At 35.0% G+C, this 18,741-nt stretch overlaps 1 protein-coding gene across 1 annotated transcript; it reads left to right on the top strand.

The window, feature by feature from the left end:
* The first annotated feature begins 2,136 nt into the window (after positions 1-2,136).
* On the top strand, positions 2,137-3,285 carry LOC140879173 (uncharacterized). The gene has a single exon (XM_073282837.1). It carries the CDS (start codon positions 2,137-2,139, stop codon positions 3,283-3,285), a length of 1,149 nt encoding a protein of 382 aa, XP_073138938.1.
* Positions 3,286-18,741: the final 15,456 nt, after the last annotated feature.

An 18,741-nucleotide genomic window follows, 5' to 3' on the forward strand; every position in this document is an offset into this window, starting at 1 on the left:
TCTTCACTTGCTTTAATATTTCTTTTTGTTAAATAATGACACACATACATGGTGGCAATTATGGTTTGCGGTCTCGACAAAGTTTCAGGATAAAAAAATTGTGTCACTATGAGGCAGATTTATTATTATTATTATTTTTTAATTTCGATGATTTCTCAGTCGTAGTTGAACCATATACCAGATAAAGAAAAGTAAACTAATTAATATCTCGTAAATGCTCGGGTCTTGACCTGGGATCAAGATGGGGTTGGAATATGCATATCTAGTAACATAAGTAAAAAATCTTCGATAAAGATGAAAGTTTGAATTCATAAACAAAACAAATTGAAATGAATTTTAATTCCTTGAAAAATCTTTTCCTTAAGCGTGTTAATGATAATATTAAAATTTGATTTTTAGACAAAAGATTTGATATGATTGTTGGAAAATTATTGGATTATTGGAATGAATGGATTTTTCCATTGTGTATGGAAATTGGGCTTGTAAAGTTAATGGGTGGATGCAGGGGTGGAGCCAGGATCACGCAACAGGGGGGCCAACGAAGAAGAACTGAAAGTGTAAACATGATAGATTTTTTATTTTTTTTAAAAAAATTGAGATATTATTAAAAATAAAAAAAATAAAAACAAGAGAGGGGGAGTAAGCTCAAACCTCTCTCAAGATCTAAACAATTAAATAAGTTTCGAATGAGTTCTAATATAAGAAAGTTGTCGAACATGATCAAAATGCTCAAATTGGATTTTTAATTGCAGCATCTCATGTTTTGCAAAGTTTTTTGGATAAAACTTAGTAGATAAAACGAGATTCATTGCATTCAATTTTCTGCTAGTTTATTTAACACTGTCTATTGTATCTTTATCAATTAAATTACATTATGATTCATGAATATAGTAAAAATACGTTGTTATCCACAAATATTTTTGACCAATTATTCAACATATAGAAATAGTCAAACAAAAATAATCAAAAACGCAAAAATTAACAATGCTAATTTCATTTTTTACAATAAATTTTAGTATTTCTAACATTGATATCGAATGTGTTGTCCCATAATTAAATGAAACAAAGATTTAAAATAAGAAAAAAATAAATAGAATAATTAAGAAATATATGCTCTCAAGAAACCAAAACCTAATTTTTTGAGAAAAAAATGATTTAAAATACACGATATGAAAAAAAATACACAAAAAAACCTGAAATCATTTACGAAATGCCCTTATATCTTTTTTTAAAGCAAAACGACCTTAAATCTTAATTGAGTGTTGTGTGTCACTGTGTTGGTCGTCCACTCGAAAGAGTCGAATAGAAAAAATAAATCAAATATCCAATAAAAAAAAGAGTTTGATCGCCACTTAAAATAAATTACTTTATTTTATTTGAGAAGCCAATTTATTATATATTAAAAAAAATGGGGCACAATCCATTAAAATTTATTAAAAAGAATATCAAACAAAACCAATATATATATATATATATATATATATATGATGTTGTCCCACATTGGAAAAATAAGTTGGAATGAGAGAGTTTATATTGTGTTACACTTTGAGAATGTGTAAGAATAATTGATCAAGATGCTCTCTCTCGCGCACCCCCCCGTGCACGCCTGCGCAGGGTGGGTGCAAATCTTGGGTCCGATTTGAACTGGAAATGACTTGACTTGTGTGTGCAAGCGTACGTGTGCGACCCGGGTGCGTCGAATGTCGGACTGATCAAGGCAATAGTGCATTCAGTCCATACGAACAGAAGCCCTCCTCCACCATAATTTCCTCTGGTTCGCTGCATTTACTACGTGCTACTGCTCATCTTCGTCTTCTTCTTATTTTTTAAGCTTCGAGCTTTCATCCGATAACGTTCAGATACAAGTTTAGTTCGCTTGTGTGGTGCTCTCGTGCGACGCGGCCACACCGTACTTCCGTTGTATCCTGGGAGACAGACGTCTGTTGTTATACTCCAAGCACATCCGAGAAACTGTACTTCGTACAGGCCTCGGTTTCCTTCCCATTTTTCCCTTCCTCATTTCCGTACTGTTCACTATTGTCTTGGCTACTGGTGGCTTTGGTTCGTGACAAATTTCGAATAACAAACTTAAAACAGATTTTCTTCGTCATTCGGTTACGTGAATCAAGTTCATATATGGACGCCTTTTCGACTCACTCGAATGTTCCAAAGGTAATTCTTCCTGGTGCTGCTGCTGCGATGACTCTAAGCCATGCTGACAGGCCGGAGAAATTCGAAGGCTTGAATTTCAAAAGGTGGCAACAAAAGATGTTGTTCTACCTAACGACTTTGAATCTAGCGAAGTTCCTCTCTGAGGATGCTCCCAAATCTGTTGAGGGATATGTGCAGACTACTAGTGCTGTTGATGCATGGAACCATTCAGATTTCTTGTGTAGAAATTATATAATGAATGGTTTGGCTGATTCATTGTACAATGTGTATAGTGAGAAAAAGACGGTCCGAGAGTTATGGGAGTCTATGGATCGGAAATATAAAATCGAAGATGTCGGGGCTAAAAAGTTTATTGTTGGCAGATTCTTGGACTATAAGATGATTTACTCTAAATCAGTGATCAGTCAAGTTCAAGAACTACAAGTGCTCTTGCATGAGATACACGCGGAGGGAATGGTGCTTAGTGAAACTTTCCAAGTGGCAGCTATTATTGAAAAGCCTCCGGCTTGGAATGATTTCAAGAATTATCTGAAGCACAAACGAAAGGAGATGAATGTTGAAGAACTTATTGTTCAACTTCGTATCGAGGAAGACAACAAGAGTTCTGAAAAACGATTGTATTCTCCAAGTGTCGCTAAGGCTAATATTGTTGAGCAGAAGAAAAGCTCAAAGGCAAAGAAATTTGCTGCTGGAGGCTCCAAGTTGGGTCCAAAGAAATACACGTTCAAAAAAAAGTTTCTTGGTAAGTGCTATAATTGTGGCGGTCCAGGCCACAAGTTTTCTGAATGCAAGAAACCGAAAAGAAACCGTGAGACAAATCTCATGGAGGACATATCTAAAGAGGTTTCAAACATGGACCTTTGTGCTGTCATTTCTGAATTGAATATGGATGGATCAAATCCAAGAGAATGGTGGATTGACACTGGTGCCACCCGTCATGTTTGCTACGACAAAGAAATGTTTGCAACTCTAGCTGTATCCGAGAATGGTGATAAGCTGTTTATGGGGAATTCTGCTACCTCTGATATCAAGGGACAAGGAAAAGTGATCTTGAAAATGACTTCTGGGAAAGAATTGACTCTCAACAATATGTTGTACGTGCCGGAGGTTTGAAAGAATCTGGTTTCCGGATCGCTTTTAAGCAAGCATGGTTTTCGCATTGTCTTCGAGTCCGATAAGGTTGTTTTGTCTAAGAATGGAATGTTTGTTGGCAAAGGTTATGTAAGCAATGGTTTGTTCAAGCTTAATGTAATGGCTATTAAGCCTGTTATTAATAAAATAAAATCTTCTGCTTACTTGCTTGAGTCTTCCAATTTGTGGCATGGTAGACTAGGACATGTTAATTATGATACGATTCGTAGATTAATTAACTTAACGAGAATTCCAACATTCCAAATCAATACACAACAAAAATGTGAAACGTGCGTTGAGGCAAAACTAACAAGATCATCTTTCAAATACATTGAAAGAAATAATGGACCCCTTGATTTAATTCACACTGATATATGTGATTTAAAAGGAGTGCAAACACGTGGCGGAAATAAATACTTCATTACTTTTGTTGATGATAGCACAAAATATTGTTATGTGTATCTTCTTAAAAGTAAAGATGAAGCTATTGAAAAATTTGTCCGCTATAAAAGTGAAGTTGAAAACCAACTTGACAAGAAAATGAAGGTGCTAAGAAGTGATAGTGGAGGTGAGTATGAATCACCATTTGCTGATTTTTGTGCTCAACGTGGTATTAGACACGAAAGAACTGCACCTTACTCTCCTCAGCAAAATGGGGTTGCAGAGAGAAAAAATCGCACTTTGAAAGAAATGATGAATGCACTGTTATTGAGTTCTGGTTTGTCACAGAACATGTGGGGAGAAGCTGTTCTAACAGCTAATTATCTTTTAAATAAGGTACCCCGAAAGAAGCAAGATAAAAGTCCATATGAATTATGGAAAGGAAGAACACCTTCCTATCAATATTTGCGAGTGTGGGGGTGTCTTGATAAAGTAGTTGTACCTACTCCGAAAAAGGTCAAGATTGGACCTAAAACTATTGATTGCATTTTCATTGGATATGCACACAACATTAGCGCTTATCTATTTATTGTATATGAATCTCAAATTTCTTACATTTATAAGAATACAATAATGGAATCAAGAAATGCATCATTTTTTGAAAATGTGTTTCCTTGCAAATCTAAAGAAGAACCATGTTCTTCCAAAAGATCTCACGAGATTATGGAACAAAAGGTTAACCATGAGGTTGACCTAGACGTAGCAAGAGAGTTAGAATTGAGAAATCATTTGGTCCGAATTTCATCACTTTCATGATGGAAAGTGAACCTCAAAGCTTCAATGAAGCTGTGAATTCATCTGAAGGACCTCAATGGAAAGAGGCTATAAATTCTGAAATAGAATCCATTTTGCAAAATCATATGTGGGAACTAGTGGACCTTCCTCCAGGAAGCAAACCTCTAGGTTCAAAATGGATTTTCAAAAGGAAGATGAAATCAGATGGAACAATAGATAAGTATAAAGCCAGATTGGTAATTAAGGGTTACCGTCAACGTGAAGGGCTTGATGACTTTGACACTTATTCTCCAGTAACGAGAATAACTTCAATCCGGGTGCTACTTGCAATTGCCGCTTTGCGAAAACTTAAAGTACACCAAATATATGTAAAGACTGCTTTTCTAAATGGAGATTTAGAAGAAGAAATTTACATGGAACAACCTGAGGGATTTTCTGCACGTGGGCAAGAAAATAAAGTTTGTAAATTGGTGAAGTCTTTATATGGCTTAAAGCAAGCACCAAAATAATGGCACAAAAAATTTGATAAAGTAATGCTAGAAAGTGGATTTAAAATCAATGAATGTGACAAATGTGTATATGTTAAGGACACTGGAAATTGATATGTCATTTTATGTCTTTACGTAGATGACATGCTTATCATCGGGAGTAATGATAAGATGATTCAATCCACTAAGAAATTTTTGAACTCAAAATTCGACATGAAAGATTTGGGATTAGCTGAAGTCATCCTTGGAATTAAAATACATAAAACATCGGAAGGGATAGTTCTAATTCAGTCACATTATGTGAACAAAATACTTGAGAAATTCAGTAAGGATGACTCTGCATTGGCTAGAACCCCGATAGATACAAGTCAACATTTATCAAAAAATCGGGGTGAGAGTATCTCCAATTAGAATACTCTCGAGTAATAGAAAGTCTGATGTACTTAATGAGTTGTACATGACCAGACATAGCCTATGCAGTAAGCAAATTGAGCAGATTCACGAGTAATCCAGGAGTTGAACACTGGAACTCAATTGTCAGATTGCTAAGGTACTTAAAGTATACTCGTGATCATGGGCTGCACTATACCAGATATCTCGCTGTAATTGAAGAATACAGTGATGCGAACTGGATATCTGATATGAAAGATTCAAAATCTACAAGTGGATTTGTATTCACTTTGAGGTGCAGCATTATCGTGGAAATCTTCTAAACAAACAGTTATAGCCAGATCCACGATGGAATCTGAATTCATAGCCCTTGATAAGTGTGCTAAAGAGGCTGAATGGTTGCGTTTATTCTTAGAAGATGTTCTTGGGTGGGTAAAACCCGTGCCATCTATTTGCATACATTGTGATAGTCAATCTGCAATAGGAAGGGCACAAAGAAATATGTATAATGGTAAGTCTAGACATATACGTCGTAGACACAATACCATTAGACAACTACTCTCAACTGGAGTTATCTCTATTGACTATGTCAAGTCAAAGGATAATATAGCGGATCTGTTAACCAAAGGGTTAAACAGAGAGTTAGTTGAAAAATCGACAAAAAGAATGGGACTGAAGCCTATGGAATAAATTGGTGCGAAGGAAAACCCAACCTACGATGACTGGATATCCCAAGAACTAGGTTCAATGGGACAACCTAACCGCACTAGTTTGGTAGATCACTGTCGGGGTAATCCCTAGTCTATTCCTATTATAAAATAGTGAGTATTGAGGATAAGCATATGACTTTTAATGATTCTGATGGAATAAACATAGAATCACCTATGTGAGAGAGAAGTGGGGCCGCTTCAAAGGAATTGTTAGGAACAATTCTAGATCCTCTTACAGAAGCAGGCGGGTGTTCATGGCCAAAATGAACACAATCATGAGAACTAAATTGTATCAAGAAGATTCCTGTGTGAAGTATATCCTAATTTACATGAACGGATGTACAGTTCAAAGACATCGCGTCTACTGTCAACCAGTGAATTACTACGCTTTCACAAGGGAAGGTTCAAAGGGTAACACCTACCTATCCTATGCAGGATTCAACTGTTGAACGTTATCACGTATTTTTTCGTTTATCTTTCAATTTCCATTCATGTGGGGGATTGTTGGAAAATTATTGGATTATTGAAATGAATGGGCTTTTCCATTATGTATGGAAATTGGGCTTGTAAAGTTAATGGGTGGATGGTTAAGTGGGAATATTGATGTTGTCCCAAATTGGATAAATAAGTTGGAATATTGGGAGAGTTTATATTGTGTTACACTTTGAGAATGTGTAAGAATAATTGATCAAGAGGTTCTCTTTCGCACGCGCCCCCGTGCACGCCTGCGCAGGGGGGGAACAAATCTTGGGTCCGATTTGAACTGGAAATGGCTTGACTTGTGTGCAAGCGTACGTGCGCGACCCGGGTGCGTCGAATGTCGGACTGATCAAGGCAAAAGTTGCTTGCCAGAGTTGGCTACGTTTTGCAAATTTCTTTTTCGAAAAAAAAAATCAGTCTGCCTTGGTTCCGAAATTATTGCCAGCTGCATGGATTTGACTTCAGTCTGCCTTGCCTGACCATCCATTAATGCGGATGTAAACACCCAGCTGCTCCTCTGCCCAACACTATCGGTCATTGCCCTAGGCTGCCCGAGTGCCTATATGTGAAGACAATAGTGCATTCAGTCCATACAAACAGAAGCCCTCCTCCACCATATTTTCCTCTGGTTCGCTGCATGTACTACCTTCTACGTGCTACTGCTCATCTTCGTCTTCTTCTTATTTTTTAATCTTCGAGCTTTCATCCTATAACGTTCAGATACAAGTTCAGTTCGCTTGTGTGGTGCTCTCGTGCTACGCGGCCACACCGTACTTCCGTTGTATCCTGGGAGACAGACGTCTGTTGTTATACTTCAAGCACATCCGGGAGTGGACGAATCTATTTTAAGAAAACTGTACTTCGTACAGGCCTCGGTTTCCTTTCGATTTTTTCCTTCCTCATTTCCGTACTGTTCACTATTGTCTCGGCTACTGGTGGCTTTGGTTCGTGACAAATTTTGAATAACAATGATATGGTTAAATATTCTATGTTATTATCGAGAATATATGGATAGACATTTACCTATGTTATTATTATCTTGATATGGAATTATTGAGTATTATTGTTATCAAATTATTATCAAGACAGTATTAAATAGAGTCTGAATCCTAACAAAGTTTTATTTCCTTATTGACATAGGACTCTACAAGGAAATCTCTTCTATGCATGGACGCTTATCTATAAATAAAAGGGATTTCATGCACAAACAAAAAGATCTTGAGACGTACAATTCTCTGCGCATAGACTGAAGAAATCTGTTGAAAAATTGAAGATTTCTGAAGCAAGGTTTTTCAACCTTCGTTGTTGCTTGTCCTCGTGTTGCAGTTAGTGTTGAAGACATCAGAGACAACACTGTGGGAACTGTGTTGTTGAAGATCTTTTTGCGTCTCTTCAATTTAGGCTACGAGAGTTTCATCTATTTCTTTTGTACTCTGATTTTATAGGATGCAAGTTTGATTTCTCAACTTTTTGAGAAATTTAGGATTTATTTATTTTTCGTAAAATCATTAGTATTGCTTTGTAAGACTGAACCCGCACTTGTTTTTATACTCGTGCAAAATTATTTAATTATATTTTATTTACTCTTTAAATTTCCGCTGCACTGTATTGTCGTTGGTGTTACAACACCAAGTACAACACTGCCTGTTTTCACATAACAAACCTCGTACAACGTTACTTTCACAAATCTTTTGGTCTTCCAATTTGGGTATGAATTTTATAGGCTTCGCCTACAAATACCCAGGTTTGATTAATTTTTGACACAACATTGAGAATATACACAATCTTATACACAATATAATGCACATTTTGTTGCATAAGTCCTATATTGACTTAGGCATCGGAGTGACCACGTCAGAAAACTCTTCCGACGTCATTCACGAGTAGTTTATTGTGTGCAGAAAATCGACACGGTTACGAAGCCATGTGAAAGGAAAAGATCTAACTGAAAAAAACTGTCACGTCTACTCAACATTTTCCAGTGCTAATATAAACCATAAAATATTCAGAGTGATATTTATACAATTTAATTTACACTAGAGAAAAGAACTCTGTTACTAGCTACTAGAAGAATGAATATATTTGCAATGATTGAGACTCATGAAAGCAATAGTCCATAAAGCATTTCGTATAATGGTGGCATAAAAATATTTTTAAAAAAACTAGTGGAAATTAAATATATCATCTTTAAAATTCCGAATTTACTGATAATTTTTATGAAATTTTTTTTAACTAATAAGCCAGTCGTCCCCGAAAAGTTCAGCCATACACTAGATAGAGAAAATAATTAAACAATTAAAATATTCAGAGTGCTACTTGAACAATTAAATTTACACTAGAGAAAATAACTCCGCCTTGCTACAAGACGAAATATTTGCAAATGCATGCTTGAGACTGAAAGCAATAGTCCATAAATCATTTCATAATTCATATTATAAAGGCATAAAAATATATTTAGAAAACAACTTAGCCTCCCAAGTTACATGTACATATATATGATCTCCATATGCAAATTTGTCACGCCCCAGGCGCCTTGGGCTTCGTATGATTAGGGGTGAGTTTTTGGTATATCATAACAAAAATATCGGTATAAAAAAATTCATATCGATATCGATATCAAAATTTTGATTTTGAAATTTTGATATGGAAAAAATTCATATTGATACCGTATAGAAACCGAAAAAAAATTTGTTATACCGAAAAAATGTCTATATATCAAAAAAATTTCGGTACAGTATGCTAAAAATTCGGTATTTCTGTTCGGTATCCCAGCCCTACGTATGATACTGATGTTGTTATCAAATTATCCTTTTGAAAACATTCTTCAGAATTTTGTGTGCTATTTATATGTATGAACCTGAAATAAATTCTCATTTACTAGCCATTATATATATGTCATCAATCTTTATTTACACAACAATTAAGAAAATATAATTGGGGGATTCTATGTTATAATGAGAGAAAAACTATTTGTGTTTTTATTTATGAGATGATCATCACTTAAAAACAAACATTTGGGTCCATCAATACTTTTGTATTAAACACGAGATGATCAGCTGATCATTTCGTGCAAACAGATCGAAAGTACTGTTTTTTTCGACGTAGCATAGAATCTCTAAAGTATCAAATGAAATATCCCATTCCCAATTGAACTATTTCTTTAAGAAAAAACGTTGTGCACGTTTTTAGGTTTTAAATGCACCTAATGCAACATCGACTCATGAAGCATCATATCGTCTTTCCCATCTCCACATGCTTTAATATTTCTTTATTGGTTTTACTATAAATAATCACATAATGATGGCTAAAACGATTGTTTAACTATAACATCGATTTTATTTTTATTTTTTTTCCGGAAATTTCCGCTATTTCACATAACAGAATGGTCGACCATACACCAGATTAGAGGTGGTTCGGTATGGTATACCGCATACCATACCGAATACCGCATACCGTACCGAAAATTTCGATACCGAAATTTTTGATACGTACCGATACCGTACCGAAATTTCGGTATGACATAAACTCATACCGATATCGTACCGAATACCAAAATTCAGTACGGTATCGGTATGATACCGTGTATACCGATTTTTTTACACTGTTTTTTTTAAAAAAATATCGGTATACACGGTATCATACCGATACCGTGTATACCGATTTTTTTTCCAGTATACCGAAATACCGAAAATTCAAAAATCTTATACCGATACCGATACCGATACCGAAAATTTCGGTACGGTAGAAATTTAAGGTATACCGAAATTTTCGATATTTTTGATTTTTTTCGGTACGTTAAAGACGGTATGACGGCATTTCGGTATTTTTTTCCAGCCATACACCAGATCGAGAAAAGTAAACAATTAAGATATTGAAAGTGTTATTTATACAATTAAAATTATACTATGTCTCTTTGGTGCAAATGATAGTTAACACTATATTATTCTTTTTATTCGTCATTGAGTTGAGTACTTGAGTTATCTAGTAATTGGAAATTAAAAATAAAATAATTATGTTATATATTTAGTTAGATAACAAAAATATGTTAATAAATTTTGTGAACTTCAAGTTCTAATTTGACTTAATTTTGCAAATTATTTTATGGGAAAATTGCAAATTTCGTCCTGTATGTTTGTCACTTTGCGAGTTGGTCCTCTATGTTTTCACATTTCAGTTTTAGTCCTACATGTTCTGATTTTTGGCAATTTCGGTCTTTTTTATTAAAAAAATACTTACGTGGCACTGTACACGTCAACTCTACATCAGCACTGAATTGGTGCCACGTCAGCGCCACGTCGAAAAAAGGACTAAAATTGCCAAAAAAAAAAAATAAAGATAGCGGACTAAAACTGAAATCTGAAAATATAAAGGACTAAAATCGCAAAGTGACAAACATACAGAACCAAAAACGCAATTTTCCCTTATTTTATCTATTTATACTTTCATTTATAAACATCAACTTTATTATAATTGATTATTCATCTATCTCTTAATTTAATGATATTGTAGCAATTAGCATTTTCACTTCTCTTAGATAATTTCAACTTACAATTTTTTGTTATGAAAATTATATTATATACCATATATAGAATTTACTTAGAATTTTTTTTTTAAAAAAATACTAAGTAAAACTCTTAGTATTTAGTACCAATAAGCTTTAAAGGCCACCTTTTCAATCCTAAAGTGAAAAATACATCGACCCCAATTAGGTGATTATTAAAATATAATTTTAAATGCATATTTACATAATGTGCTGTGATAATTGAAGTACAGTTTTTAGTAATAATAAGCATGCATGGAAGTTCAACATTTAACCTAATTAATTCTAAAGGGAGTTGATATTTACACTCCATTTTGTGTTATTTATACTCCACTTTATGTGTAAAGTGGAGTGAAAATTTATTCACAAATGGAGTGCAAATAACAAAAAATGGAGTGTAAATATCAACTCTCAATTCTAAATTGAAGATTGGACACATTAATAGTTCATCTTTCACATTCACAAATTAATCCAAGCATGTATCCTTTAATACATGTCCATAGGGGTGGGCATTTAGTGTCGGGTATCGGTTACCCGACCCGACCCGACCCGATCGGGTCGGTTAATTTTTTTAAAAAATTGGGTTCGGATAGAACCCGAACCCGATATTATGTTTTTCGGATTGGTGTCGGGTAGTAATTAAACATTAATTATTATATTTCATGTGTATGAAAGACGTTGGTAATACACATTAATTAATAGTCCACCAAATTCCTATTTCAAAAATAACTATAATATTATTATTCGATAATTTGTTTAATTTTTAAAATAGAACCAATAAACTTTAAAAACTTTTCAAATCTTTGTAATATATTCTTTGAATTCTTATACAATCATTAATCTTCCCCCCAACAACTAATATTCCATATTTAAAAACCGAGAGAGTTTGAAAAATGACCTTGGTGAACGAAATTTTTTGATTTATGACCTTCCTTCAAAAAAAATTTGCAAAATGACCTTCAAATACAAAGGAAATGCAAAAACAAAACAAAGGAAAAAATTGAAAAGGTTATATTTCCAAATCATGGTCAAACAAGGGTTATTTAGTTAAATAAATCCTTTAAAAACCCAAAGAGCATTGGTCATTTTCATTTTGTATTGCATATTCGAAAATATACTTTTTACTGTAATTGTCAATACAAATATATTAAAACTAATTACTATTAAAAATTTAATCAGAAGTTCCCTTTGTTTGGATATGTGATTTAATTTCATATGTACAGTAGTACACACACATTGCAACTAATAAAGAAAATTGATTTTTTTAGTCCGTTATGTTTTAATTATACCTTTAGCGATTTTAGTTTGTTACATAGTAAAATATCCTATAAAGTTAATTCAAGACCATCCTCCTCCCAAAATCGACATTTCTCAGCCCCAATTTGAAAGTTCCGACGTCGTCAAATCATCAAACTCTGGCGAGTAGGAGTTTTTTCGAGCCAATATCGGACCAACGTTGTAAATAATAATAATAATAATAATAATAATAATAATAATAATTTATAGGACTAAGACTGGAATTTAACTATATAAATGACTAAAATAGCAAGAGAAAAAACATACGGACTGAAAAGCAATTTCCGCAACTAATTATTGAAATATTAATTTGGTCATACAAATCCAAATTATGATTAAAGTTAAAAGGAGTAATTGACTCAATTAAAGTGGGAATTAGTGGGTGGAGTCACAAAAGTAAACAACTAAAATACAAATAAATTTGTATCATGTGGTGTGGATGATAGAACCCTGTATTCTTGTTTCATCCAGAATTTATTAATCGAAGCTAAAAATAATTATGATGTTATGTCTATATTTATTTCATTTTATTAATTATCACTATATTATAATTTTTTTAATCATCTCATTCTATGGATCAATCAATTATATATCTGTACGTGATGTCTCAAAAGTTAACATGAAGCAATTAGTATTGTTTTTCCCATCTGCACACATTCACTCTAATGTTTCTTTTATCTTTTAAAATATATTAAATAATCGCACAGACACAGGCATGGTGACGATAGAGCCAGGAAAAGTAAACAACTAAGATACGATTAAATTTAGGGAAATTTTTTTTTTGGTCCTGTATGTTTGTCACTTTGCGATTTCAGTCCTTTATATTTTCAGATTTCAGTTTTAGTCCGCTATCTTTATTTTTTTGGCAATTTAAGTCCTTTTTTCGACGTGGCGCTGACGTGACATCAAGAAATATGTTAATCTTCTTATTCGATTTACCATGTTTTGATAAATTGTTTTGGCCTGAATTACTACAACCAGGTTATGAAAATAATTCCTTAAGATAAAATGTATGAACTAAACTGGACAAGAAGAAAGTTAATCTCGATAATGTGGCTAATGACATATTGTACAAAACTCTTGAAAAGAATACATTCAGCAAAATTAAAATGTGGAAGACAACAAAGGAAATATGAGAAAAGTTGATCCAATTGTGCGAAGGAAATGAGCAGACAAAAGAAAATAAATTTTTTTTGATAACATCAAGATGAAAGCAGGTGAATCTATTTCTAATTTTGATGAACGTGTTAGCAGCATTGTCAATGAGTTAAATCCACTTGGCAAAGTATTTTCCAACAAAGAAATTATTTTTAAGGTGATGCGTGGTTTATCCAAGGAGTGGGATGTGAAGTAAAGCTTATCGAGTTGTTAACAAAAAAAAAACTCTAAATGTTGAAGAATCTGTGCATGTTGTTTTTTTATGAAACAACCTCAATTTACATGGCAACTGATCCTACTCAACTGACAACCCACCTACAAGATATAACTCTGGAAGCTAATTGCGACGCCCGGGGCTGAGGAGGCGGGGAGTGATCGTCGGTGCCAAGAGATTGCACGGACAATGAGAGGCTCCTGGTAGGCTTATAGGCGGAGGAAGACATGAATGAACCGATCCCGTGCTGGAATGAGAGGGATTCTGAGACTGTTTAGGTATGGGACTACATAGTTGACGAGGGCTTAAAAGATTTCATATGTACTACTCATATTAATAAGGTGCATCTTCTTTTCGGTAGCTCATCACATAAGAACTCCAAAGTTAAGCGTGCTTGACTTGGGGCAATTATAGGATGGGTGATCCCCTGGGAAGTTTTTCAGGGTGCGTGTGAGTGAGGACATAAGCACGCTAGAAAGACCCGTCTTGATACAGTGAGGATAGTCGTCGAATTTGGGACGTTACAAATGGTATCAGAGCCGTTCTCTCTTAGTACGGTATGGTTCGGGGACGAACCAGGCGGAAGCTGGTGGGCATGCGGGGGAAAATGAGCGGCTCTTGATAGGCTTCTAGGCGGAGGAAAACATGAATGAACCAATCCCGTGCCGAAATGAGAGGGATTCTGAGACTGTGTAGGTATGTGACTACATAGTTAGGGAGGGCTTAAAAGATTTCATATGTACTACTCATATAAAGAAGGCGCATATTATTTTCGGTAGCTCATCACATAAAAACTCAAAAGTTAAGTGTGCTTGACTTGGGGCAATTATAGGATGGGTGACCCCTTGAAAAATTTCTCAGGGTGCGTGTGAGTGAGGACATAAGCACGCTGAAAAGACCCGTCTTGATACAGTGAGGATAGTCGTCGAATCTGGGGCGTTACACTAATAGTGAAGATGATGTCCAGCTACATAAGAGGACACTTACAATCTCCAGAACCAGATATAGTAAATCAACCAGTTGATCATGTTGATCTGTTTGTTCTTATTGAACACGACTTCACAATAGGAACACTGGACAAGACTCTGTTCAAGTTCATTAAGGATGAACACACACTCCTTGCCCAGATTTATGTTAATGATATAATGCTCAGAAGAAGGAAATTCGCTTGGAATACATCTCGACTGAACACTAGAAGCAAAATTTTCACCAAGTCATTCCATGAGACTAAATTTTCTTACTTTAGAATGTTTTAGGACTTATTGATTTTTCATAGATGCATGATCTTAAGGAGAATATTGAGAATTCAAACGAACGACTGATAAGATAGTAGCCAGTTGAGCTTGAGCCTGACTGATCAAGTCGACTGAACTCTTGGTTCAACTGATCTTATCATATATTTGATCAATGTTTGAATAAGTCGAGTTCCAAATTAAATTAAAGTGTGACTAACGATTTATCAACTGTTCAAATTTTATTTTGATCACTCATCATTTAAGTTCAGTTCTACTTTTAGAAACCACTTGACATGCTTTATTTTGAAAATTTCAAATGACCACTGACTGACTTCCACGTGTCATGTCAGAGGTAATTCAAATCATCACAGTACATATGTACCCCATTTCCATCTTTTCATCTTCTTTACCTCATACTTAAGATTTTCTGAGCATTTCTTGTTTTCTTTGCATTCGAAACCCTAGAAAATCACCTGCTTTTCATATTTCCATAGAAAATATCTAAAATGGAATCTTCATCTCAACCCGAATATCTGATGAACGCAATTTTAGTGGACTTTGAGTCCATTTACTTTATGGATGACCCAACAATTGTGGAAATATTCCGTCTCTTAGAGACTGCTTGACTACACACCTTCCTCTCCATTGACACTCTCGACTATTACGAGAAGGAGCTACTCTCAGTCTACGATCAATGTATTGAATGAGAAGATAGGAAAATGGTTCTTATGGTTAGAGGTAATCAGTTGGTTATCAGCGAAAAACTCTTTGCTGATATGTTTCCTTGCCATCGGAGATCTTTCTGAGGTTCCTGTCGCTAACGTAGAAGAAGTGCGCAAATTTTTCTCTGTGATTGCAAATATAGTTAAGCTTTCTGAGGCGAAGAATGAATTTAAGATGGAATATCAAGTTTTAGATGATATTGTGGCCAAAGGGCTCCTAGCTAAAGCTGGATCTTTTACTGCAATGACTGCCGAGAAGTTCCATGCTATGAATGCTATTGTGAAGGGGGTCAAAGTCAACTGGAGTCACATCTCTACAACATCTTCAAGGAAATGATGCTTCATGGGAATAAGTCTTTTGGATTTGTACTTCAAGTCAGTCAGCTATTCAATGACGTTGAAGTGCCTTTGCCAGCTGCTACTCCACTGGCCAAATCAAAGAGGTTGACTGCTCACAATATCATCTCTCTCAGATCAAAAGGACAGCAAGCTGCCTCAACTGAGGAAACTTTGACCGAAGCTTCACAAGAGTAGGCTCCCAAAGCTGTCAAATCTAACAAGAAGGCTAGCCCTGCAGCCAATAAGCCCAAGACTAGGACCAGAAGACGACTGGTAACACATGATAGTAAAGATGATCAAGTGGAGGATCCCACTATCAAGACATTGACAAAGAAGGTTAGGACCACCAAGACCAATCCTACGTCCTCTCTTGAAAAACTGATTCTTGGGAAGGAAACTGATTATTGCTGAGCCAACTCAGGTTACAGGGAGGACTGAGGCAGTAGTGATCTCTGCTCCAGTTTCTGAAGTTGCTGAACCCAGTTCCAAGTAAAAGAAAAAGAGCAAGGGAACTAAGGTGGTTACCAAAGCTCCTACCATTCTGTCAGCTCCATGTCCTATCAGTCCATTTGTTCAAGATCAGTTTGAGCACACTTTTATAGGACTGGACATGACTAAAGATCCTGAGATCCAAAAACAGTCACCATTTCAAACTCATATCGATTTTTTGTTTGATTAAGTCAACGATTTTGCTGAGAAGCATTTGGATGCCTATGATGAATGGAATAGCTTCAGGACTGAAGTATTTGCCAGAAATTTCAAGAGATCCAAAAAATTGAATAGATTTATCACATTGGAGAATATGGTCCTTACTGAAGTTAAGGGCATCAAAATCAATCTCGCTTTGGATTGCCGTGATTATTTTTATGATTTTATGAGAATTCACAAACTTACAACCATCTGTCAAGAACTTTAGCAGAACAATGATCCTACAAGTTCAACGGCTTTTCACGACCTTGCAGTCTTTTGTCAATTGGATATGGACTTGAGTACTCTTCAAAGAAAAGTATGGTTTTTGGAAACTAATCAAGAATTGTTCAGTCATTCATCAAATTTCTAAGAAGAAGAAATCATCCAAGAAAATGATCGTGACTGAACCAATCAAATAATCAACTGGTCAAGACAGGACGAGTGATGAAGATCCTGATACAATAGTGTCTGAGCAACCGGACATTGAGCAGACTACCGAAACAGTTGCTCATACAAATCCTGAAAATCAGATGGTTACCAATCCAGTTGAAGAAGTCTCTTTCCTCAATGTGGATTCCATTCTCAAGTAAGTCACTGAGGACATTGCACAATAGGTGACTAATGACATCAATAAAAGCAACCCATTTGAAATAGAGGTAGAAAATGATCTGTTACCGTTCAAGGAGAAAGCACCAATCATTGACATGTATGTTGAGGAAGGTTGAAAACTGAACGAAATGTTGAAACAGTCACTGAATCTGAAGAAGCAACTGAACGAGCGCTAGAGACTGAACTATCAAAAACTGCAGTTGAAAAACTTGAAACGGTGGAGAAGAAGAGGAATAGAAGACAAACACTCAAAGAGACCCTAACTGGATGCAGTCGGGTATTTGAATGCTGAATTTTACGATTGAACCAAACACCTTGAATCAATCTTAACTGAATGTTTTTCTCGACTAGTCAAGGATGCTCAACTGGATTGTATATTCAAGAAAATCAGTCTCGATCTTTAAAAGTTCTCCACACATTCAGAAGACTTTAGATTTGACTGTTCAATATTTTTGGATATAAAAATTCGTACACTGTAGACACCGCAACAGTGATAATGCAGATAATTTTACTTTCTATCAGAAATTGTCTACAAGAACTACAAGAAAAGGCAACGGGTATTTATGAGAGGTACGGATATATTTTGAACACATTTATGACTGTTTCAATCTATTCCTATAAATAGGCTTGAAGATCAATGAAGAAACTCTCCAACTTTCTAAGAACTATTGCAATCTTTGAACACAAGCTTTAAGTCGCATTTTCAAGTTTACAAGTCTTTAGGAAAATTGATATAGCACACTCTGATAGTTATTTATCTGTTCAAGTGAGAATCATTTTTGTGCTAAGTTTCCAAAGTATAATCTTTGTAATTTTAAATCGGTCGAGGACTGTTATTTGTATCTAAGTTGAGTGCTAGGAGTTTCAGTCAAGGCATTGTCTAAGTCCTGACTGAATTGAGGTCTTGCAAACCATTTTTAATTCTCAAATCTTCTAGTGAATACCTTCCCAAAAGAAAAAATGGTGACGTAGGAGTTATCAATCTCCGAACATCCAGAAATATTTCTTTTGTTCTTCACATTTCAGTAAAGTCATTTTTTCAGTGTTCTATTTGTCAACTAGTATTTTTCGCACATTTTGTTAACTGATTGACATTGACAATCAAGAAGTAACAAGTGGTTAAGTTGACAACTTAACTGAAATGATCATTTGAAGTAGAAGAAATTGAAGTGTGTGTTCAACCCCCTACACACATTCTATGATCCAAAAATGCTCAATATTCATTTATTTACAGTAGGCTCCGCAAATTTTATTCCAATGTTTTGGTTTTAACAAATATAAAAGGCAAAAACTAAGCTAAAATGAGTCAAGTCAACCAAGATATGAAACTAAGTCCTTAAGCTAAAATGTATGAACTATGGACAGGGACTTAGACCTCGACTGGATAACAA

Source organism: Henckelia pumila, chromosome 2 (genome assembly GCF_033568475.1).
Source record: "Henckelia pumila isolate YLH828 chromosome 2, ASM3356847v2, whole genome shotgun sequence".
Lineage (NCBI taxonomy): Eukaryota > Viridiplantae > Streptophyta > Magnoliopsida > Lamiales > Gesneriaceae > Henckelia > Henckelia pumila.